Source organism: Caretta caretta, chromosome 15 (assembly GCF_965140235.1).
Source record: "Caretta caretta isolate rCarCar2 chromosome 15, rCarCar1.hap1, whole genome shotgun sequence".
In the NCBI taxonomy this organism is placed as follows: domain Eukaryota; kingdom Metazoa; phylum Chordata; order Testudines; family Cheloniidae; genus Caretta; species Caretta caretta.
The window spans coordinates 9,492,613-9,518,348 of record NC_134220.1 but is presented as its reverse complement, the minus strand read 5'-3'; the positions used below and the strand labels follow the sequence as shown (position 1 = coordinate 9,518,348).

At 41.4% G+C, this 25,736-nt stretch overlaps 1 protein-coding gene across 2 annotated transcripts in view; it reads right to left on the bottom strand.

Annotated features, from left to right (window-relative positions):
* The window catches only part of SUDS3 (SIN3A corepressor complex component SDS3), a 30,111-nt gene extending 7,533 nt beyond the window's left edge, over positions 1-22,578 (bottom strand). The window contains exons 1-10 of one of the 2 annotated variants that reach the window (XR_007352848.2): positions 22,289-22,578; positions 19,853-19,922; positions 18,562-18,617; positions 17,745-17,816; positions 14,910-14,929; positions 14,085-14,241; positions 8,176-8,271; positions 5,440-5,501; positions 4,316-4,337; positions 3,440-3,545 (exon numbers count right to left, since the gene is read on the bottom strand). Coding sequence is in view for 1 of the 2 variants with exons in the window: in XM_048821537.2 (XP_048677494.1) it covers positions 3,440-3,545; positions 4,316-4,337; positions 5,440-5,501; positions 8,176-8,271; positions 14,085-14,241; positions 14,910-14,929; positions 17,745-17,816; positions 18,562-18,617; positions 19,853-19,922; positions 22,289-22,454 (827 nt within the window). In the remaining variant the exon portion in view is untranslated. The remainder of the gene's footprint in view (positions 1-3,439; positions 3,546-4,315; positions 4,338-5,439; positions 5,502-8,175; positions 8,272-14,084; positions 14,242-14,909; positions 14,930-17,744; positions 17,817-18,561; positions 18,618-19,852; positions 19,923-22,288) is intronic. The other variant, XM_048821537.2, reaches the window with a different exon arrangement.
* Between the last annotated feature and the right edge of the window lie 3,158 nt (positions 22,579-25,736).

Genomic DNA, 25,736 nt, shown 5'->3' with positions numbered 1-25,736 from the left:
GTATAATTAAGTGAACAATTTTAGCCAGGAGTACAGAGATGCTCTACAGTTACTGAAGCATTGTTATATTTCCACCTCTGCCCCTATTATGACATGCCTGACATTTAGATCCAGTGTCTGAGCTGCAGAATCATTGCAGTTATTTCCCCAGCAACTGTTCAGTATGCAACTTTCTGTACTCTGACTGGCTGATAGCCATTAGAGTACGATAATTTGCATAATCTGTTATTTCCACAATAGCCATAGTATAAAATATGAAAATCTCCAACAATCTTCTATAATCTGTTCTGATTGGCTCCCATACTCAGCATTTTCAGGTTGTTTGCAGCAAAGAAGATTCTAGTCTCAGCTTTACGCCCTTCAGATGGGAAAAATAAATGCCAAAGTGTATTTAACAGCTAAAAACAGAAGACATTGGGTTAACAAAACAAAGACAGGGAAATTAATTAATTTTAAAATGTTAAACATCTCAGACCTCTATCCCCATTTTCAGGGAGGGACTTCAGCTGGTTCCTTGGTAACTTAATAGTAACCATTTATTCAGCACAGTCAACTTGTAAACAGGAAGCACTCAAGTTATTACAACCCAGACCCCACCACCTGCTTGAAAACACAGTGCTAGGGTCTGAATAACCCTCACTATCAGGTTGGTAGTAACCAGAAGTTACAATCTGACAGCTCTTCATTGTCTATATGAAGTGCGTTGGTGTCTTAGTATAATTAACGTACACACTTCCACATCACAAAAAACACCATTGCAATTGGCACCCTTATTGCCAAGATAAGAAGTGGGTCTGGAGAATGACCTACCTTTTAATCAATAGAGGCGGTCACTCACTGGCAAAGACCCATAACTATGGGTACTATAGAAAACCTTAAACTAGGTAGACAGCAGACCTAATGGAGACTAGCAGGGTGGCAAGGGGAACCAGGCACTACTGCTGCCTGTTTGTTGATGAAGAGGACTATGTCGCTCAAAGTGGTCAGACAGCCATTGAGAACAAGGGATAAAAATAGAAGGGGAAAGGTGGACTAGGAAAAAATTTACCTGGGAATTTTTTAAGCTGGCTTCTAGGGGAGAAGGAAAATAGTTCTAATGGGCGAACTCTTCCTTTCTATTAGGTAAAATAAACTGCCATAAAAGCTAGCACACATTGAGGCTGGCTGAAACTTCATCTTCTGCTAGGAAATATTTAACTCAAATTCTGAAGTGTCTCAGCTTGTTCTCGTGAGTAAGTTTTTCAATAAGACAAAGGGATTCCTGTCTGAGGGACAAATGGAATACAAACCAATGCCTCAGAGATGCACACTGGACTTCAGACTGGTGGCCAATAATGGAAGCCTCTCCCATTCCCTGCTATGAAATTCTCTCACTTATTATACTATGCACATCTAAAGTTAAAATTACAGAAGAAAAAAAAAAGTGTTTTTGCTGCAAGCAAGTGTTTTAGGCATTGGGGCAAAATGGCCGAGGGAAAAAATAGACTAATTCCACATCCAGCTGGGATTCCTATTATTAAGTCTCCATTTTGTGAAATAAGTTTGCCAAATGTAGCTACAAAAACCTCAAGGAGTCCATTTCTAGCCTTAAACATTAACTATTTTGAGAGGACTGTCCTTTATGTCTCCAGTCAGAAGGAATAAAATGTAGTCATTCCTGAGCTGTCAGAGTTCGTTATTTTTGGTGCACACAAGCAGCTTCAGTTTAATATGCGTTTCAAAAAAAAAAAAAAAAAAAAAATTACCCTCCCACCACCATAAGCTACTTTGTTATTTTAAAATATCAGCTACTTTGCAGAGGCATTATTACTATCAATCAAAATGTGAGCAGAATTATTCTAGCAAAATGTAAAACAAAGTAGTACAAAACTCAGGAAAAGGCAATGACTACAATCCTTGACAATGAAACCCCATGACAATGGAATGTGGTGAGAAAAATATTTATGCTACAATGCCATATGTCCTAACCACATATGATTTTATAGAGTCCTTTCATGCTTTTGTGAAGCTCATCTGGGGTCCAACTGTGTATTCCTTAGTTTGAATTTGGTGGGAATTTTGCTTGACTAAGAGATGCAAGAGCAGCCTCTGTTTCTAAGAGGGAGGACATACACCTTTTACAGATGTGTCCGTGTGCTTGAAATTTTAGGGAGTGGAGTTTAATACCTATAGTTTATCCTGGTTTCAGAAAAAACAGGGAAGGATAGTAGTTTTAAACAAAGAGAAAAAAAAAAGAACGTAATACACTTGTGAAAAGACTCAGTCTGTTGAAACCTAGTTTCAGCCACACACAAGTTCAAGCTCCTTTCTATTGCTAACTGCCACCATACATACCAAACCTTTAGTGAAATTTCACTACCAGAGGATTGGTAACAGGAAAATTGCTTTAACAAACTCAGCAAAATTGCTGCTGTGCTAGGTTATGAACTTTTAGTTAAAGCCTTCTGCTTAATAGCTAAAAAAAAGAACAGGCAGTAAATCTGATGAGAAAATGACCTACCTTCTAGGTGCTCATCTTGAGCAGAACTCATTTCACATGGCACCCATTCAGTGAGAAGGTTACAGCAACTTCCCTTGGTTTTCTGAGCTATCATTACACCAAACTAATCTACAACACACGGCTCAACAGTCAAAGTAATACATATATTAGAAGAGTCATATAAATTGCTTGCTATTTTTAAAGGACTAGATTGCGTCCTTGATTGCTCACTCTTGCATATTTCATAGGATTAAGCTTAAAAGGGAAGACCCAGGGAAATAAGTTTTGTACAAAATGAACATCTTCCCTGATGTATCGTGAGGCTTCAGTAGCTATATACCCATAAAAATTACAGAGATAAATCTGATCATCATTTCTGAAGTTGGTTCTTGTGTGGGGGTTTGATCTTTAAAGGTTATTTGGTTTTAGTTATTAGAAACATTTTTCATTCTACTCTGCAGGTTCATAATATTTTACTACATTCTGCCACCTTGTGGCGTAACATTCTAATGTACCATAAAGCTGAATTAAGAACTGCCGATGTCGTGAAGAGCGCTGCATCAGCACCAGTACATTTGGGTAATAGTTTAATGGATTTGCAATTGTAGCCTGCATTTAATGGTGACTACTTTTTTTAATGTTAGTTTTAATAAAAATACTTCCTCAGTGTTGTAGCACAAAACAGGGCCCCAAGGACAGCAGCTTACATAGCCATAAATACCTTCCACTAAAGTCAGAGCGGGAAGCAAACCATTACTCAGACTTCTGTCAGCACTCCTGCAGTATAGAACTATAGCCACTTTTAATTCACTCAGCACAGGTAATAAGTGGCTAGCTCCTGCTCAGAAACACATTTTGCCTCTAAAATGCTTTTTCCAAAGCAAGTTCTCTTTGCATTCTTTTGTTGCTACAGAGCTCAGACTAACAGCAGCAGCTGCCACATATTCCATCTAAACCTACCATCTTTTATCATAGTAGAGTTTGCCATCTTCAATCCGAGCTTCAAACCGCTGTGCTGGAGACTCTGCAGGTGCGGCTGGCAGGTGTTCTGGAGACGAAGGAGACGCTGAAAAAGAAATAAATTGTATATATAGACTAGCATGTGCACATCAGCATATATACATGCAACAGGAAAACTGACTATAGGCATAAGTCTTAGCTTCAGAGGTGTTAATGCAATTTCACTGACTAAAGAGGTGTGGTATGAACAGAGGCACTCTAATTTACTTCCGCTTTGACATAAATGCCTTCTGTTTGGGCTAGTCATTTCACCTCTGTGCTCGTCTCTTTTCACGTAAAAGTGCTGTTGCCAGGCTTCTCTCAAAGAGCTTGAAAAGTGTTAAAAGTAGCAGACAGACAGAATGACCCTTGTATTAGCTTCTAACTGACTCTTGTTATATAACTAAACCCAAAACACAGAAATAAAGCCACCTATAAACACAAGAGAAATATCCAGACCCCACTGGTGAATTGTGTAGCACAAGTCTGAAAGTCAAGTGGCCCCACCCACCCGAGAAAATTCGGTGAGCCATCTCAATACACTATGTAGTGAAGATGAAACCCCTCTTACAAAAGCATTTTGGTCGATTCCTGAATCCTACATTTAAACAGGCAGACACCTGCACAATCATATTTCACTATTCATAATGCTCGTTTTATAAAAAAGTAAGGTGGCAGTTTGGAAGCAGCAGAACTGCCAGTAATTCTCATTGGATGGCTAACCACAGAGATTAAAAGAAGTTCCAATTTAAAGACTGCTACAAGTCTCCAACAAGATTCATGTATGCTTGAGAGAACATGATTTATACCCCAATATTAATATCATCATGCACTTACCTGGTCTCTTGGGTGATTTAAGCTACCAGAAAAGAGAGGAACAAAGCAATTTTAGACATTTGAAATGCAACTTGTGGTATCATAAAAGCATTAGTCTGAAAAAGGAATTGTGACAAATGAAAAGCAAGATTCAAAAAGAACTGGAATGTAAAATTGTAAGTAATGTTATTAGTTATAACTAGAATCCAGAACATTAAATCACGAACAGTAAAGAAGCTCGACACAGATCATCAGCATCATGAGACAAAATCTGGAAAATGAAGTTCTCCTCTCACTTCCAGTAATTCACCAAAACAAACAAACCAAAAACCAAACTCCATTTCACACCCTCCCCTCATCTTCAGGGTGTTCTGTTCAGGCTTGGAGTAAACTGTTCTAAAATAGGCTTCATTGATGAGAACACTGAAAACTCACTCCATCATCTTGCATAGCTTTAACAAGCCCATATGGGGACCCTGATGGAGATCTGGCAAAACAGATAACAGGTCTGGAAGAGACAAACCTTTTATATACAGAGGTACACCTTCCCACCTCACCCAGCCAGCATCCTATGACATGAAACAGCTGAGATGCATTACAGAGAAAGAGGGAAACACGTGACTTCTGTTTTAAGATCTGAGATCTGACAGGAGTTTGTGTCAGTGTCTGTAAATCCAGATGGAGGAAAAACGCTTCCGATTCCTCCTACTTTATTAGGATCAGATATACTGCGTTTTGTGCAAATAGTACATCAAATATATACCATTTCATTAAGGACAGGTTTCAGAGTAACAGCCGTGTTAGTCTGTATTCGCAAAAAGAAAAGGAGGACTTGTGGCACCTTACAGACTAACCAATTTATCTGAGCATAAGCTTTCGTGAGCTACAGCTCACTTCATCGGATGCATTAAGGTTAATTCTAACCTGTTGGAATGGGATGCGGGGGGAAGGAACCACCATCTTGATAAGCCTGGGTATCTTAAGCAGTGGAGTACAGACTAGAAAGCTTACTTTGGATGGGATAGCTACATAAGTGACAATTTCCCAGCATTATGAAAAGGAGCAACTCATTAGCCAGATATGGAGATAGCTTGATCTAGAGAAACTTAATTCTCAGCATTGAAAAGAAGGCGGCTATTACCTACCTTATTCAATGTCCTCAAATCCTCCATTATCTGTTCATCTGTCAGCAGATAATTTAACTGAGGTATTCAGAATTAAGGTACATGTAACCAAGACACTTTTGGCAAGCAAAGGTGGAAACCAAACACCCCAGTGGCCTCCCTCTCACTTGACCAGAACACAAACTCAGAACTTTAGAAGAAAGTCATCTAAAACTTAATACTCAAAGAGTCCTATCAAAAAAACAAACCTATTTATTACACAGCCATCTTCAAGGCTTCATGTAGTCTGTAGCCAACTGACAGTTCTGTTGCAAAAATTATTCTAGCACATTAGACACAAAAGGTGGGTGAGGTAACATTTTAGTGGACCAACTTCTGTTGGCAAGAGAGACAAGCTTCCGAGCTGACACAGAGCTCTTCTTCATGTCTGGGAACTGTCTCAGGGTGTAAGTTTCCCAGACTTTCGAGCTTACACAGGGCTCTTCTTCAAGTCTCAGAAACTTGCACCCTGAGACAGTTCCCAGACGTGAAGAAGAGCTCTGTGTAAGCTCAAAAGTTTGCCTCTCTCACACCAACAGAAGTTGGTCCAGTAAAAAATATTACTTACTCACTTTGTCTCTCTAATATCCTGGGACTGACAGGGCTACAACACTGCATACGTTCTAGAACATACCATTTTAACCAAATTCATCAATAAAAAATGCTTAAAAAAACCCAACACTTGACATTTACTCTGTGAAGGCATCAACCGGTAACATTTTAACAATCTTTTCTGACCTGCACTGTAAGAGAATACCACCAGCTAATACTTGAGCTGCAAGAAGATCCCATTGTCACCTCACATTTCATGAAGAGCTGAGTTCAGTGTTCTGCTCGTCCACTGGGTGTGAGCAGAGGCATAGAAAATATGAACCTCCAGTGCATCTTGGGGCAAAACAAAATAAAACTGATAGGAAGATAAAAAGGAGTACCGTCAACCTGAAATCTAGTCAATTATTAAATACAATTAGAAGCATTTCAGAGCATTACATGCACTCCAAGTTTCCAGTGCCAGTTTTTCTGGTTTTACAATGACATCTTCCTCTTTCTTTTCTAGTGTATTGCTCCCCTCTGCATGGAGGTATTACAAAATAGGGGAACCTAACTGTATATGAGAAACAAAACTGAATCTATAAAATACCTAAATACACAGTCTGTGTAACCAAAAATAAGTGAAGAAACAGGAAAAATTTCCCTAGCTTTTCCAGCTGTGATTTACACATTACTTCTAACACTGAGAAGTAAGAACACTTGGACAGAAGTGTCAATTTTTAAATTGACTTGTCCATTCAAAAAGGGAAAAAAAAAAAAACCACAAAACAGGAGGCATCACTTCCAGGATGCTCATTTTGATGGGCTACTTGCTGCATCCCTGCTTTAGTGCAGTAGCATCCAGGACCCAGTCAAAAAACAAACTTTGACCTTTCTGCGTACAGCTAGCATTAACCCTTCCCCAGTGAGGAAGGCAGGCAGTGCTTAACTTAGACAAGATATGGAACCAAGCTGGCAGCCACAGTTTTATAGATGAGAGTGTGATTTCCACAGCAGCAGGGAAAAATATTAAGTCTGTGACAGATTTCCCTGAATGATGGCAAATAAGGGATGCTATCTACTCTTCTTTAAAAAAATAAATAAATAAAAATAAAATAAAAAACACACATCTAGCAGGAGTAGTTCAAACAAAGCAGGAGACCCCTGCAGTTATATTCAATTAGAACAAGCATGCAGAAATCATGAGTCACTCCCAAAAGTCATGATATGGGTTAAAAAAAAATCCATTTAAATAATAAGCTTGGGGTTCTTTCTATTGGTCTTCTGAAAAATAGATGTGCCTGGCTTACTTTCCAGTTAAATATAAGGTTCAAAAAAGTAGTCATACCTGCAGGGGAACCATGCAAACACTTAAACAGGCGATGGTACCCGACTATTAAAGCTGACTTCTGAAGGGAATAAAGATTGTGTATTTTCCCCTCCTTTGTGCTGTATGAAGGCATGAAAGATTTTCTCCAATTTTAGTTACAGTAGCAAGTCTTGCATTCCTTGTTTTCGCTACACATCTCCTTAGATGACTAGAGATGTGGAATGGCAGTTCTCAGACATCAAATGAAGGGGAAGAACAGTTGAATTTCCTCTCAACTATTTTGTCAGTTATTTGAGTTAAAGCCCTTCCTCCCATCTTAAACCATGTCCTGTCTATGGGATTACTTACTTTAAGGCTATGTCTACACTATGAGCTGGGGGTGAGAGTCCCAGCTCCCATACATGAGAGCTAGGGCACTAAACATAGCAGCATAGCCACAATAGGACAGGCAGCAAGTATGTCCGTGTGAGATGGGAACATCACCCCAAGTGTAGACATACTCTAAGGGCATGAGATGGTTACTTTTGAAAACAAATCCACTTCAGAAATTCACAACCCAATCTTTATTGACAAAACCCGAAGTAGTCAAGCCACCACGCTCAAAAACTGGGCCTAAGAACTGGTTTTCGTTATAGTCTTCTGTTAAGTGACCTCAAAATACCGAGTTTACTTACTCCAACACTGGTTAGACATGACAGATTACGTTGCCAAATGTCTTAGACTGACAGATTAAGTCAGGTCCTTATACCTTGTTTATAATTTTCTTTCCTGGGTGCTGCACTATTGACATACTGTACCCTATGTGCAATAATCTAGACTCGTAAAATAGCACTTGACTGATTGTGTAAAAAGGATATCAGGGGCAGGTTTTCGTCTCTTATCCGGGATCGGAACAGGGTCATTTGGCCTCCTTCTCAATTTCCTTGTCATGATAGGTTTCACTTCCATGGAATCTGCAGAATAATGAAGTTGGACAGCTGATAAGACCACAGAAGATTTTGAAGAATGATGGGGAGATGAGAAAGGCAGCAGGAAGAATCATCTTTCTTTCTTCACATAGAGAACTATATTTTTCAACATTAGTTACCAGCACTGGCAAACGCTGAAACTGGTGGCAGTGAATTAAAAAAAAACCCAAAATTCTTGATTACTGAGTTAAATACAGCATTATGGATGTCAGGATACGGCTATGCCACCTCCACGTGATACAACCATATTTTCAGGGTTTTACAGCTAATTACAGAAAGATGCTACTTTAAAGTCTCAGCACATATATACGTTCTGGAGATATTAATATCAAACATCTGTTTGTCCAGATTTAACTGGAATGTATAAAGGGTTTGGTTTATAAATATTTTTGCACTAACAATAAAGCCTGGTAGATTTTTTTTAAAAACACAAGTTTGCAAGCCATCAGCCTCAAATACAGACAAGTCACTTTGCCAATAACAATTTTTACCACTAAGGTATATTGGAGATGTAAAGAGATGCAGTATATGAGAGGCTGCTATAATGTAGCTTTTTAGTGCCGCAACTCTACTGATTGAGCCAAATTTCTACTGAATTGGTCTTAAATTCACAGAACACATTTAATCCCAGAGGATCACAAACTATATACAAAGTTTTCTTCATCTCACTCGAGCAGCCACCTCGAGTGAGTCATAGCAGCTGTTTAACAGCACACGGCAATGGAACAGAACCATTTTAGCACAAAAAGTTGGAAAAAACACCCATACCCAATTGAAACGGCAAGGAGAATTTTAGGTAGCTGAGTAACTACTTGAGCTGAGATGTGGCTGAGTCCACGACTATTCTTTGTTGATCTGTTGAATCCAGACGACCCCACACAGAAGTCATTTTATAAAGATGCCCCAAGTCAGAACAAAGGAGAATGTAATAGAGAAATAAACTTCCCTCCTGAGAAAGGCTATATTGCTGAAGGATTTTAAGAGCGGTTTGTTTTGCCAATTAATGGCTGATGTTGACTGTTTCTAAATGGAAACTCAGCCAGTTCTCTTACTGGAAAATGGTACTTACAATTCCAAATTAGTAACAAAGGTTGAAGTCAGCAAAGCAGAAAGAACAGAAAAGCCCTCAGCATACCAAGGTGGAAGTGAGGCTCCTTTTCATCCCCAACCCACCCAAACGGAAAAAAAAAAAAATTTACACAAGTATTTTGTACTGAGTGAGATCTCTCACCAACCACAAAATACACTGTGCAGCCCACACAAAAAGCAGACTACTCCACATTCAGTGCTCTCTGGTGTACCTAGACAGTGTCTCTAAAAACGGAATCCAATTACACAGCCCATAAGCATATAAAGCTGAAATTAACATGCTAAAACTTCAGCCCAAGGACAGACATATTCAAACGGGAAAAGAGTCCATACTATTGCCTCTGAAATAGAAGCGCAATAAAAACTAAGTAAAATGACAGCCCACTTTTATTCTTAAATCAAAGTAATGAGTATGTCAGCCTATTATTGGATAGCAAAATACACAAAATAAAAGGGAAAGGGTTGGGAAAAATCAAGTTAAAACATTAACAAATCTCTCAAACTCTAATCCAACACGTCTAATTCTTTTGTTAAGTACTAAGCAGTTTTCAACATAGAGGCTAAGGTTTTCAAAACCAACTAGAGGATTTAACCACCATTTCATTAACATTCATGAGAACTGTGGTGCAAAATCCCCTAGTCATCTCTGAAAAGCTCAGCCAAGAACATAAGAACAGCCATACTGGGTCAGACCAAGGTCCATCAAGCCCAGTATCCTGTCTTCTGACAGTGACCAATGGCAGGTGCCCCAAAGGGAATGAACAGACAGGTTATCATCAAGTGATCCATGCCTTGTCACCCAACCCCAGCTTCTGGCAAACAGAGGCTAGGGACACCATAACAGAAGCTAGGGACACCAAAGTGCCTAGCAGTAGTACTTAAGATTTCAAATACTGCGCAACAAACTCTGGGATGGGACAGGAGCATGGTATGGTACCAAACTGCTCACTTGTTTTCACCACATGCAAACGTTGACCAATTATATGTAAGCAGATGAACTGCACAGATGTTCATGCAGATCCAGTTACCATTGCTGTTACAAAGACACTCCTATTGGAACCCGGTGCTCAACCACATCACAGAAAGAAAAAGAAAGAAAGAAAGAAAAAAACTTCCTTGGTCTACTTAGGCTAATGAACCTAAAAGTGAAAAGTTTGTGCAACAATGGAGAAATGTATCAAGTGACATGTAAACCCATCTTCTAAAGGGCAGACAGTCCATACAGTCCATGCTGCCTGCCTTCAAATGTCCAAAGGACATACGGTTTCACACTGCATAACTTGGGTGTCTAATACAATCACGAGAGCACATGGACGGCAAGACAATCTAAAGAGGAGAGAGAAGCTCAACAGTTTAAGGGATCAGGCTAAGTTTTTTGTACATGTTCTTAAGCTATTAACCGTTTTTCAGATACAGAGCTCTTTCAATATACTGAGAATTTAGGCATGTCTTTAAATATGCCTACAGCTATATTCAGCTTAGAGCTTGCCTGTCCATCTCTGAAAGCCAGACTACCTCAGGATGCGAACTCTTAGAGCAGTTACGCATGTTCAAAACAGGGATCAAACCTCCCCTCATCTCAAATCAGTGAGTGTCACCATGCTGCACATGAAGGAAACGAATATTGTGATAAAAGCTAAAAATACAAAGTACCATTCACTGACGAGTTGATGGCAAAAGGAAATCTCCATGACTGAAAGCTGAATTTAGCAAGTATTAACACTAAAAGCTAAAAAGGACACTGAGGCACGGATTATATTAATCTAAAAGCATGAGAAAGTTACTACTATTGAGTGGGATCCATTCAGCTCTTTAATTATAATTAATTTACATTATAGCGGGAAAACAATTAATGAAATCTTCCAGTTAATGGTAACACTAATGTGCATGGGTCCTTTTACCAGATCAGCTAGAAAAGGAGTTTCCCCTCTCTTCCCTCTAGCTAAGTCAATATCCTTTCTAAACTTCTTAGCTGTAAGAGTCACTCCCTGTATGCTACAGCTAGACCATTCACCAAGCTAACTCAAATAGGAGACGAAGGGAACCCTTAGCACACAAAGCAGATGCTGCATGGAAATTAAAGAATTTCCACACAGTATAAGCAGCAGCAAAGTGTCGTCTTTCGGTAAACAATTTTAAAATGCATTATGGTCTAAATGCTTCTCTTACTTTGGATCTTTATCCAGACATTTAGTTAATAAGTAAAATACCATGAGACACAAAGTGGTCTTATGGCCAATGTTAGATTGAGCAGGTCACACAAAGCCATCAGATCTATCCACACAGACTTCATTTCTTAGTCCTAAACAATAATAAAATCGTACGTCTGCAAACTTGGGCAGAAACTATGATGGGAGGTCTGTAAAGGACACCTTTTAACACAATATTGTCTCAGACACACCATAAAGTGACGGAGTTGCTCTTCATTAGAAAAGCAAGACCAGAGCATTGGTACAATCTCATAGCACCATCTGTGAAATAGGCTAATTATCCTTCTACCTACCTTCATTTGTGTCAGTTATTGCCTTGGCAATGTTTTCTACATCAAGGATACCAATTGGTTTTATGAAAAAAAAAAAATCTGTCCACTTAATGCCCATTTTCCAGAGTCTGAACACAAATGAAATTTTCCCCTTATCTATTTTACTGGCTTCATATGGCCTTTTTCAACCTTTATTGTTTGCCTCTTTAGCATCTGTTACTAAAGAACTCAGAACCCAGATTAAATCCTGGCATGACTGGATAGAGAAACTGTTGAGATGTGCCACATTGCTGAACAGCCAGACTTCAGGTACTGAAGTAGTCCCTTCCCCGCAGATGGAGTGGGAGGTCGTGAGATGACATTTCCCAGTGGCCTAATGAAAAAACCCATGAACATCTGGTGTGTGTTCGCTAGAAGAGTTCAGTAACAAAGATGGTTTTAATGCATTAGCTCCAATTGTCACCACGCTACAGGCAAATGATGAGAGAAGCTACGGGGATATACATGAGGTCTTTACTAGGTTTACAGATAAGTTGCCATTATTCCAGATCAAACACATCTTAAACATGCAAAAAAGACACTTAAGACCTATAGCTTAAAGCTGTGCTGCTATTAAAGTTGAAAAGCCAACCACAGGGACTCACTCTTCAGACAAAGTGTGAATTAGTGTCCACCATTCCATGGTTCCAAAGGAATCCTACAAAATCAACCAGGCAGTTTTCCCCTTTCTACATGTTGAAGCCCAAAGGCATCAGTGTTTATAGGTGCAAAAAATTAAGTTAAAAGGAGCCAACTTCCCTCTCTTATACCTCGGTCCCATTTATTTCTGGTTAAACTTGATCTTGTAAGTACCTATTAAAGTTTCTTCTCTAGGTACTGAGCCTTTCAACAACTTGGCTTTTTTCTATAGAAGCCAGCTGGCTGCTGACACTACTGCTGAAGTTTTGCTACTGGCTGAGTCACATGGTCCTGCTTGACAGCAGTTGAATGCTATGGTAATATAAATATTCTAATAAGGAAGTCGTAGTCCACTCACATACATCCCAATAAGCAGAAAGTTTGTCAAATCAAATAATGTGCAACAAAATTTCTCATCTGCCCTTTACACTAATAAAAGGGAGGAGCCTCAGAAAGGGATAAATGGATACTGTGGCACATTCTGGGCAAAAAGATTTTCTATCAAACTGGAGTTTTTTAGTTTACAGGGGGGAAAAAAATGTTACCCTTTTTGAGCATTACACCACACTACTGGTTGCATGTGGAAAACAGTCACCCCTTTTCTCCATAAGTCTCAAACTTAGTCCCAGTCTCTGGCTCCAGTTCCAATACAGAAATAAAACTATGAAGTTTTACATGCTCCTTTCAGAGCGGGTGATCACTGGAATTCCATAGTCAAGAAAGAATTCTCACCAGGCAGCTACAGAAGTGCTGCACTGCCCCAAAACAACATAAAAAAAACCACACCTTACCCTAGATACAGAAATAGAGACACAGACGAGATGCAGAACCATATAGGCTCTGGTCACTCTTGTAACTTAATAGCTTTGGTCATTCTAGTAGACCAAATGCTACAAGGAACTGTAATTCTCTCCCTGTAAGTATCCAGATTTTTTAAATTTTCTGTTAAATAACCCCTAGACTCTACCTAAAACAAAGTAAAGCTCCATTCAGATCAAGTTACAAGGTATCCAAGCTGTGGAATGGTAGTGTAGCAAGAGCAGTGTAACACCACACGTCAAATTTTGCAACGTGTTCTGCTAAACAAGAACAAAGTCAATGCAATTCTAGATAAATCATGAAACAATCAAATAATTCTACAAAACTCTATAAAAGCCCTCAAATTTAACTATATTGATCCATTAGTTTGAGCATTCAGAAACGAATTAGGTTTTGAATCCTATTGCCGATCAGAGACTGAAAGAAAACTTAAGTTTTCTGAAAAGTGCTTAGGCAGTGGTTCTCAAACTTGTGTACTGGTGACCCCTTTCATATAGCAAGCTGCTGAGTGTGACCCCCCCCTTAAATATATTAAAAAAGTGTTTTTAATTTATAACACCATTAGAAATGCTGGAGGCAAAGCGGGGTTTCGGGTGGAGGCTGACAGCTCACGACCCCCCATGTAATAACCTCACAACCCCCTGAGAGGGTCCCAACTCCCAGATTGAGAACCCCTGTGCTTAGGTCTCATTTTTGGAGAGAGAAGAGACAGATGCTTATCTTGTTTTACCTCCTGTTAGCTCCATGGTTAGCTTTTCATTTTCAATCATCTTCTTCTTCTCTTCTAATTCAGCAATCAGATTTTCCTTCAACTCAATTTTCTTATCTTCGAACTCCTTCACTGCTGCCTTCTTCTCTTTGATATAATTTCTCTCCACCTGCTCTGTCTAATGCAAGCCAAAAAGAAACAGAGGATTAAGGAAGAGAAGCCTAATGACCAGGATGTACGCTACAAGTGGAAAGGGGAACTAATGCTAACAAGGACTGATTAGTTTTGGAGTAGAGCAGCCATAGTCAGCTTACATTTTAAAAGGTATATCAACATTTCTATGACCAGTTGAAAAATGCTTAAGAAAATGAACAATAAAGCAAATGACTACACTGGCAATAGTTGTGCTACTCATATTAAATAAATCTTCTTTTGTAATGCTTCATAACACCTAACTCAAATATCACAAAGTTCTTTAACAGAGCAATCCCCAATATTATACAATTAGTATAATTTATCCATTTTGCAGGTAGGTTAAATGAAGGAAGACAAGTTAAGTGATTTACCAAAATACATACCTAATGTAAAAAAAAAAAATCCCACAAATGGCTATTTTTAGTGACTGTTTAATTTTTTTTTAAACCATCTTCAGCAGTTACTTGAGTAGTGGTATTGATGGCAGTTTATGCTATATCTCAGCTATGGTAATCAATTTTAAATAAAGAAAACCTCTACATAGATTTCCTGGAATAAAAAATGAACATGAGCTACCATGTGATAAGATACTAGGCTTAAAAAACAGACTGATATTTTATTTCTAGAAGCTAAGAACACATGAACACTTACTTCTAGCTGGAGGAAAAGTTCTGAAAGACAAAAAATACAGGTCTAGTTAGCATCACTTTATTATCCTTACAAGACACACAACAACAACTTGCCTTACTAAGTAACTCGGTTTTGCAGCCAAAAAAGGTGGAGTAAACAGGGTACATACCTATCCCATTCTGATGCACATTTCATAGTTCTACATTGTTGATTCCAGCATACATGTGCCAAAATTTCTGTAAAAGTATATTATAGGCTGACATTTTGTAGGTGCATTTAAACCACAGGTGGTAGAGCAGTGTCCTATTTCTGATCCATTTCTGTTGGGCCAAGCTGCCATGTTTAATGGCATTTAAAAGGCAGTTGGAATTTTTTCTAGCTTAAGATGCTATTTAAAAAGTTGGCACTAGATTTAGCTTTCCAGATTAAATGAAAACTTGAAAGATGCAGCTGACAATGCCAGATGAATGTTCTGCAAAGAACCATGGTTTAAACAGATTTCACTAGGCCCAGCTGTCATTGCTTCAGCAGCACTTCTTTGGCAGAAAAGCCCTTTCATCAATTTGAGTTAACAGACATGAGGTTAACTGCCCCACAGCAGATGAGGAGCATATTAATGCACCACATAAAGCAAACTATATCCTGTCTCAATTACATAATTCAGTTCATACATTGAGGCCAGGGAAGAGTATTGCCCATAAGTGCAGCAGTCCTGCTCTTAATGAAATCAGTGGCAAAATTCTCAACAACTTCAAACTGAGCAGGATTACTGGAGGATGTGCGTCCCAAAATGAGGATTTTACTCAAGACTGTGATAACAAATTCAAAGTAAACTAAGGTTTCAGAGGAACAGCCGTGTTAGTCTGTATTCGCAAAAAGAAAAGGAGTACTTGTGGCACCTTAGAGACTAACCAATTTATTTGAGCATGAGCTTTCGTGAGCTACAGCTCACTTCATCAGATGCTCATGCTCATGCTCAAATAAATTGGTTAGTCTCTAAGGTGCCACAAGTACTCCTTTTCTTAAAGTAAACTAAGGCTCTTGATCAGTCCTTACTTCACTGTATCAAATATTGATAATTGTGATCTTCAACCTCTGGCAAGCAGCAAGAGCTAGGAACAATAGGTAAGTTCTGAACAGAACAGGTGCATTAAAGAATTATATTTGTGATCTATTTTAGGTAAGAATTTATATGCATCAGGAAGCCACATCAAGATGGCATACAAAAATTTGTTTCAAGGCCAGAAATGACAACTGTACAATTAAGGCCAGTCTTGATTTCTTAAGGGCTTTGCAATGAAAGCTTAGATAAGGAACGAATGCTTCTTTTACAGAAATAATAAAAAAAAAAAGCAAGTCCAAAGAATTGAGAATTTTGTACATATTAGACAGAGACAAATAAAAATGCAGACAGGGCAAGAACACAATTTCAGTTGCCACCCTTCCCAATATTGCTGTAGTTGGCAGTAGGAGTTTTACCACAAGCGTGAAAATTAACACCATCTGTCCCCCAATGGAAGAACTCTGCCACTGCAGCAAAGATCTCATTGATCCCTGCCAGCCCAGGGTACACACTGCAGTTTAGTCTGACGTTAACAGATGACAAAAAACACAAAAATAGTACTGGAGTCCAATTCTAAACTACATCAAATTCATCTTCTATGCTTGAAGACAAATTCCTGCAGAGAGCACAAGGAAGAGATCAGTCCAGTTCAAGTTTCACTGGCAAATTCTTTGAGGGGACAAATACAGTCCTAGAAACATTGGTAGTGCACCATTCATATGATGGTCAGTGTTCTCTTGAGATTTGTTAGTGGCTTTTAAACAGTGATATCAGAACCCACAGTATAAACACGCTGCAGTGCAAAATGGCCTAGGTATCTGTACAGCATTACAAGGTTTTATCCCTCACTGCTGAAGGGTGGAAGAACACTGCTACATTTTCATTTCTGACTCCCACACATTCCCTTCTGAGAAGGGATCTCTAATTAAGTGGAAGATAAAAAGCTACATAGGAATGAGTGAACAAGAGCTAATTTAATTTCTGAACTACTCACTCTAGAAGCACACACTGGAAGACCGTACGGCAGCCTGTTTCCCTGACAACTTCCCATAACCGCTATGGGGAATTTTGAATTACATTAACAGGCTTTGATACACGAAGTTTTACATACAAAGATTTACTGAGCGTCCTATCAACAGCTTCACAATTAAAGTAGCACGGCTACTGGCCTCGTGGTCAAGCAGTAGATACCTGGAGACTAATTCGGTCCTTTGATCCTAGGCCAGTAAGCTGTGGTGTGATTAACAAGCAGCAAGCCCAGCCCCCACAGTCACGTAGGACAAAGCTGCCCTAGAGCAAAGTCTCTAACCAATTCCAAAGGACAAGCAGTGAACTCTTCAGGAAGCTGTCTAGCCCCCATTGCATGCCCCTCTTGTTGGAAGGAATCACTACAGCAGCAGGCTTGAAAGAAGGTGATTGAAAGAACAATTAAAAGAAGTTAAATACTATAATTTACAAGAGGTCATATTAGACTATGAGATCTTATTACTTGAACTGTAGGCATACAAGTGCCTAGTCAAAACTGCTGTTTACTGATAAACATATTATAGTTAGCCAATACACCTGCAGAAAAGCATGATGGATTCTGTTATGCCTTACGCATACTCAGCAAAGAAGCCATTTAGCATCACCAAAAAGAATGAAAGACTGGAGAATCTTTGGCTCCTGCCAACCCTGTTCTCCTAGGATTGAATCCATGTCATGTTTCTTGGGTGTGATTCTCATCTGTGAGGCACCTACATAAGTCAAAGGTTCTTTGCATGCATTTTTTTTAAAACAAAAATCCAGCTCACCTGCATTCCGTATCCGTTCCTTGTATTGCTGATCCAGTTTTTTCATTCTTTTTTGATATTCTTGCAAAGTACCTAATTGAAATAAATTGCAGATTGCCATAAGGTCATATTGTTTTCTAATACTGAATCTTAGATAGTCCATACTCTCTAGGTAAATTTAGCATTTCAGATAAAGTATACATTTATTGAGGAAAAAAAGCCTAAAGAGAAGACTGCTACCCTGCTTCCCAAAAACCAGCCAGAATATTTATGTAGCAGCACCATCCACTTTGTGTGCATGGCAGGAGATGGCTGAATTTGTTTTGTAAGTAGAGTCATAAGTGTGTGAGAGGTATCCTGCAGTCTCTCAAAGGTGGGAAGCTGCCAAAGGCACATCACATACAGAAAGGGAGATACATAGGAAGTATGGACTATAACAGTGAAGAATGAAGTTGTGTGAGAAGACCCATGAGCTCTAACAGCAACTTTTCCTCATGGTCACTGTCTCAAGAGACATTTTTCTAGAGGGCTATGAGGTACATCTCATTTAAAAACCCTACCACAATTAGGTGAAACACAAGCCCTCACATTTCCGACACCTCATTTAATTGCAAAACCATCTCACAAGTGAAAGTATTGAAGAAAGGGACTTTTTCACTAAAATGTAAACATGATTTCAAGCCCTCATTCTACTGCACACAGAACAAAACAGTGTGTCCATCTTCTATGGACAACACTTTCAGGACATTACTACGGTCATTTCTCGCTTCCACTTAGACACTTTTTAGAAACTGAAAATTTTATGGTCAGAAAAAAACCTACTAATTTTAAACCCTACCTTCCTGCAATTGCTGTAACTGCCTCTTAAGAGATGCCAGTTTGTCCTGATACATCCTGCAAAGAGAGGGCAATATTACATAAACAGGTCAACCACACTGTTTGTTTCACCACCTGCTTAGGTGAATAAATCCATTTCATTTTCTCACCAAGTAAAGAGGTCCTCCTGAAAAGACTTTTACAAGAGGGAGTATTGTTCAATTTAAAATCTGTACTGCCACTTAATTATAAAATAAACCAAAAAAGGTTATGCTGGGAACCTCAGAAATAATTGTTGCAAGATGTTTTGCTCCACTGATATTAAGAACAGTACCACAGAATCATTTTGCCATCTTAACTTCTGGCAAGTCTCAATCTTTGTTCCCCAGTTCCCCATCTGTAGGAAGGGGCTACTTCCATGCCTTCTGAGTCTTGGCTTTAGAGTAAGTCTTCTCCAAGACCTATGCAACAGAAGTTAAGAGTAAAACTGTGGCAAAGCCACGAACAGAACTTTAATCTCCTGCCTCGAAGATCTGTGGTTTTAACCTAAGTTCATCCTTCCTGCCAAGCATAAAACATCTTTGTCAACAAGTGAGAGACTACTGAATGCTACACTGCATTTAAAGATCAAGAAAAGCTATTTTACTAGGCTCTGAGAGTCCAAAAAGTCTGGCTTACTGGGCTATCGTTGTTGGTACTGTACTATGCAAGAACATGAAGTGGGTGTCTTCTTTGTTTGGGAGGTACCAAGTATGGCCTTCTGGACAATATAGGGATCATAGTTGGATGTCTCCAGGAAAGTCACATCCACCTCTTTTTGTCCAGAAGGAGAGCAGCCAGTGCGCAGGTTCTTGAACAGGTTAAGCAGTTTTTATGTGGGGCAAAGGAGAATCCTAATGAGTCCAATATAGTTACCTATCCCCGTTGGGCGAGGCACTATGCAATCAGAATGTCAGCCTCTATCTTAGAGTTAAAAAATCTCAGGATATGTGTACACTAGAAATGTTACAGTGGGCACAGCTGCGCCGTTGTAGTGCTGTAGTGTAGATACTTACTACAGTGACGGAAGGGGTTTTCCGTCATGGTAGTAAATCCACCTCTCCAAGAGGCAGTAGCTAGATCAAGAGAAGAATTCTTCCACTGACATAGCAACGATTACACCAGGGCTTAGGGCGGCTTAATTACATCACACAGGGCATGAAATTTTTCACAGCCAAGTGATGTACTTAAGCCAACTTAACTTTGTAATGTAGACCAGCCTCTTGGACGCCAGAAAATGTTTTTGGTTGAGGAGGAAGGGGGACCTTACTTACTGTTCTTTCATTTCTACATAGTCCTCTTCATCATGCTTTGCCAAGTCAGTTTCACTAGCATCCTCAGTATCTGAACAAGGGGAAGAGAAATTTGATAACACCAAACAAATCAAATCATTTTTAAAGAAATGAGTGATTGTGGCACACGTGCAGTTATTCCAAATTAATTTAGTGCAGCCAAAGAAAGGATATATTTTGACATTTCCAATTTTGGAGATGATTCAAACCATCGTACGCATTTCCTACACATATAAGCTGTTCAAGATGGGCGCTCAAACATTTAAAAGGAACCTTGGTAGTATATCAAAAAGAATCAGTTTTTGACATAGGATACCCCTGCGATTTCCTCCCACCCACTCCACTCCATTTCATTTTTTGGATGAAATCAAGTTATTTTAGCACTTTTAAATGCAAGGGCTTGACATCATTAATTGAACCAGGCATAGCACCAACAGTGCTTTGCAGGCTTCCTCCTTATAGCTTTAACCCTGACCTGCTGCTTCCATCCTTAACTCCCATATAACTGTATCAATACACCTTTATCTTGATCTACAGCACTACAAAGCAGAGTTTCAGAGTAGCAGCCGTAGTAGTCTGTATTCGCAAAAAGAAAAGGAGTACTTGTGACACCTTAGAGACTAACCAATTTATTTGAGCATGAGCTTTCGTGAGCTACAGCTCACTTCATCGACGAAGTGAGCTGTAGCTCACGAAAGCTTATGCTCAAATAAATTGGTTAGTCTCTAAGGTGCCACAAGTACTCCTTTTCTTTTTACAAAGCAGAGTGATAATTATACTAAGTTCCGCAGTAGTTTGCAACAGAAACAAGGGGCCCACTGAAGATATAATTAAAGTAATGTTATTTCACCTAGTCTTCTCAGATGTGTACTCCAGTATCTACATATAAGAAAGACTATTACCACAGATTTGTCGGACATTGATAAAACAGGTTAATGCTGCATTACAAATTCTCTGCAGCTCCTCTACATCTCCTCCTTTAAAGACTGAATGGGAACAGTTAACTACCGTCTCACTCCTCGAGCTCATCTGGTCAAGTCAGGGATTAGACACATTGGAAGGGTAGAGCTGGAAAGCCTGCACTGCCAGTACATTAGCTATTGTGTGGACTTGGAACTTCAGTCTCTAATTCCATCTGCCCTTCTCAGATTTCTTCCTTAAAATACCAAACACTTCAGGTTCCTTGTGTTAAGATAAAACTCAATGTATCAAATAAGGTATCAGTCAAAGAGATAGCTACAGCAAACCATGCTAGAGAGGGCCACATCTGCTAAGATAAACTGAGGAAGCCTTGGTATTTTAATTCAAACACATCACAATAAATTTTAGCCACACTGGGTGCGTTTAAAATGATTTATGACAACTCTAAACATCAAAAGGGAAGGACTATTCAGAGAAGATGAAGAGTCCTTAAAAACACCCTCACCTTCCCCACCCCAGGATATCAAGACTTCAGAAAAGCCTTGAACGCACTAATGCTTTCATGATATGCCACAAAAAGATGCTTAAAGCAACTCGCCTTACACTGAAATATGAAAAAATGAGAGCACAAAGCAGATGATTCCCTTTCACAGCATCATCTCCTCCCTGTCACCCCAAGAGTGTCTCTCAACATTGTGCATGGCTCATTTCTTCCTCCTTCTTCTTCCCCTTGTATCTACCAAGAGTCCCTCCCCTAACCTTCTATGACCCATTTCTCTTATTATACTCCCTAATTTCATCCTTCTGTACCCCCACCCATACCCTTTCTTCCCAACCCCTGGAGCACCATCTCTTCTTTTGTTACTTTTATACCACTGAAACAAAGCCAAATGCCACCCCAACTGCCATGTTCTTACTTTGTCCTTTCACTATCCCTCTCCCCCCAAGCACCTCTTCTGTGTGCCCCATTAAACCCCTCCTCTACCCCAGTATCTTTTCTGATCATATTGGAGTCCCTCTTCCAATTCTCTTTTCCATCACTTCTCTATTTCTCTTTTCCCATCTCATTATCCCAATAACGCAGCTAGCTTCCTCTTGTCCTGGATCATTTTCTCCATCTAACTCATCTCACCCATGCCCCTGAGTCTCCAAATTCCTCTCCAAAACACTCTCTACTGCCTTTTTTATCCCAGTTCACCTGAACTCATTCCCTTCTCCACCAAGCTGTTAAATCAATTCCTCACCCAAACTTCCTCCTCTCCCACTATTGCAGTAACTCCCTGGATTTCCTCTGCCACACATTCCTACTCCCCAGGATCACCCAGGCACCCTCTCCCCACCTCGGGCAGCTTAGCCACCTGCCAAGCCGTCAAACTACCTGAACCCCATCTCCTGGTACACCCCACCCCCTTCCCCCACTTCGCCCTCCCCCCTGCGCCCCGACCCTCCCCCCGCCTCCCTCTGCCCGCTGTGAGGAGGGCGGGGGGAGCCACTCACCCTCGTCGGAGTCCCGGGCCCGGCCGCTGCGCTCGCCGTCCTCCTCCTCGGCGCTCTCCAGCTCCTCCTCCTCGTAGTACTCGGGGCCGGGGGGCAGCGCGGCGGGGGGCAGCCCCGCCGGGACAGGGGCCGGGGGCGCGGGAGACACCAGCCCGGCCGCGCTCATAGCGGCGGGACGCGACGCGGCCCGGCCGGAACTCGGACTCTCCTGCTCCCGCCGCCTCAGCCGGGACTCGGGCTCCGCGGCAGCTGGCCGAGGACCTCAGCGCGCCACTTCCGGGTCCCAGGGGCTGCCTAGGCGGGGCCTCGCGCAGGCGGATGCGCAGGACTCCTACATCCGGGGAGAAATGGGAGGAGTCAGGTGCTCCGGCTGGGCGGGAGGGGGCGGGGCCGAGCTCTGGGCCCCTCGCTTTGGGAGCGGCAGATTCGAAACCTGGGCGGGCCCCAGTCAGGGGAGGGGGCAGATCCCGGGCCGGGTCTGGATCCAGGGTCGGGTAGCGACTGGGCGGGTGGAGGGCCGGACTGAGTCTGAGGCGGATCCAGCAAGCCTGACTTCAGTGCCCGGCAAAGTGGTTGAACCTAGTAAAGAGCAGACCTGTCAGACCGGTGGATGAATGTGATTTGGGGTCCGGTGATGAAGTGGGCTGTAGCCCACCGAAGCTGATGCTCAAATAAATTTGTTAGTCTCGAAGGTGCCACAAGTCCTCCTGTTCTTTTTGTGGATAGAGACTAACACGGCTGCTAACTCTGAAAAGTGGCTGTAGCGTACGTAGATTTTAAGAAAGCCTTTGACAAGGCCCCTCCCCAAAGGCTCTTAAGCAAAGTAAGCTGTTGTTGGATAAGAGGGAAGGTGCTCTCCTGGATCAAAGTCACTGGTTAAAAGATAGGAAACAAAGGGTAGGTATAAATGGTCAGTTTTCAGAATGGAGAGAGGTAAACAGTGGTGTCCCCCAGGGGGTCTGTACTGGGATCAGTATGGTTCAACGTATTCCTAAATGATCTGGAAAAAGGGTTAAACAGTGAGGTGGCAACATTTGCAGATGATACAAAACTAATCAAGATAGTTAAGTCCCAGGCAGACTGCGAAGAGCTAGAAAAAGATCTCTCAAAACTGGGTGACTGGACAACAAAATGGCAGATGAAAGTCAATGTTGATAAATGCAAAGCAATGCACATTGGAAAACATAATCCCAACTATACCTATAAAATGATGGGGTCTAAATTAGCTGTTACCACTCAAGAAAGAGATCTTGGAGTCACTGTGGATAGTTCTCTGAAAACATCCACTCAATGTACAGCAGCTGTCAAAAAAGCGACCAGAATGTTGGAAATCATTAAGAAAGGGATAGAAGTAAGATAGAAAATATCCTACTGCATCTATATAAGCCCTGGTCTACACTAGGACTTTAGATCGAATTTAGCAGCGTTAAATCGATTTAAACCTGCACCCGTCCACACAATGAAGCCCTTTATTTCGACTTAAAGGGCTCTTAAAATCGATTTCCTTACTCCACCCCTGACAAGTGGATTAGCGCTTAAATCGACGTTGCCGGCTCGAATTTGGGGTACTGTGGACACAATTCGATGGTATTGGCCTCCGGGAGCTATCCCAGAGTGCTCCATTCTGACCGCTCTGGACAGCGCTCTCAACTCAGATGCACTGGCCAGGTAGACAGGAAAAGAACCGCGAACTTTTGAATCTCATTTCCTGTTTGGCCAGCGTGGCAAGCTGCAGGTGACCATGCAGAGCTCATCAGCAGAGGTGACCATGATGGAGTCCCAGAATCGCAAAAGAGCTCCAGCATGGACTGAACGGGAGGTACGGGATCTGATCGCTGTTTGGGGAGAGGAATCCGTGCTATCAGAACTCCGTTCCAGTTTTCGAAATGCCAAAACCTTTCTGAAAATCTCCCAGGGCATGAAGGACAGAGGCCATAACAGGGACCCGAAGCAGTGCCGCGTGAAACTGAAGGAGCTGAGGCAAGCCTACCAGAAAACCAGAGAGGCGAACGGCCGCTCTGGGTCAGAGCCCCAAACATGCCGCTTCTATGATGAGCTGCATGCCATTTTAGGGGGTTCAGCCACCACTACCCCAGCCGTGTTGTTTGACTCCTTCAATGGAGATGGAGGCAATACAGAAGTAGGTTTTGGGGACGAAGAAGATGATGAGGAGGAGGTTGTAGATAGCTCACAGCAAGCAAGCGGAGAAACCGGTTTTCCCGACAGCCAGGAACTGTTTCTCACCCTAGACCTGGAGCCAGTACCCCCCGAACCCACCCAAGGCTGCCTCCTGGACTCAGCAGGCGGAGAAGGGACCTCTGGTGAGTGTACCTTTTAAAATGCTATACATGGTTTAAAAGCAAGCATGTGAAAGGATTACTTTGCCCTGGCATTTGCGGTTCTGCCTTTGCAAAAGGTTTCTGGGGAGGGCAGCCTTATTTCGTCCTTCATGGTAGGACACTTTACCACTCCAGGCCAGCAACACGTACTGGGGAATCACTGTAGAACAAAGCATTGCAGTGTATGTTTGCTGGCATTCAACCAAAATCCGTTCACGCGGTGGGAGGAGGCAAAATGCGACCTTGTAACGAAAGCACATGTGCTATGTATGTAATGTTAACTTTCAAGGTTTACCCTGAAAGAGTGTAGCCACTGTTTTATAAAATGTGTCTTTTTAAATACCGCTGTCCCTTTTTTTTTCTCCACCAGCTGCATGTGTTTCAATGATCACAGGATCTTCTCCTTCCCAGAGGCTAGTGAAGCTTAGAAAGAAAAAAAAACGCACTCGCGATGAAATGTTCTCCGAGCTCATGCTGTCCTCCCACACTGACAGAGCACAGACGAATGCGTGGAGGCAAATAATGTCAGAGTGCAGGAAAGCACAAAATGACCGGGAGGAGAGGTGGAGGGCTGAAGAGAGTAAGTGGCGGGCTGAAGAGAGTAAGTGGCGGGCTGAAGACAGGGCTGAAGCTCAAATGTGGCGGCAGCGTGATGAGAGGAGGCAGGATTCAATGCTGAGGCTGCTGCAGGACCAAACCAGTATGCTCCAGTGTATGGTTGAGCTGCAGCAAAGGCAGCTGGAGCACAGACTGCCACTGCAGCCCCTCTGTAACCAACCGCCCTCCTCCCCAAGTTCCATAGCCTCCACACCCAGACGCCCAAGAACACGGTGGGGAGGCCTCCGGCCAACCAGCCATTCCCCCACAGAGGATTGCCCAAAAAAAAGAAGGCTGTCATTCAATAAATTTTAAAGTTGTAAACTTTTAAAGTGCTGTGCTTAAAGTGCTGTGTGGCATTTTCCTTCCCTCCTCCACCACCCCTCCTGGGATACCTTGGTAGTCATCCCCCTATTTGTGTGATGAATGAATAACGAATGCATGACTGTGAAGCAGCAATGACTTTATTGGCTCTGCAAGCAATGATTAAAGGGAGGAGGGGAGGGTGGTTA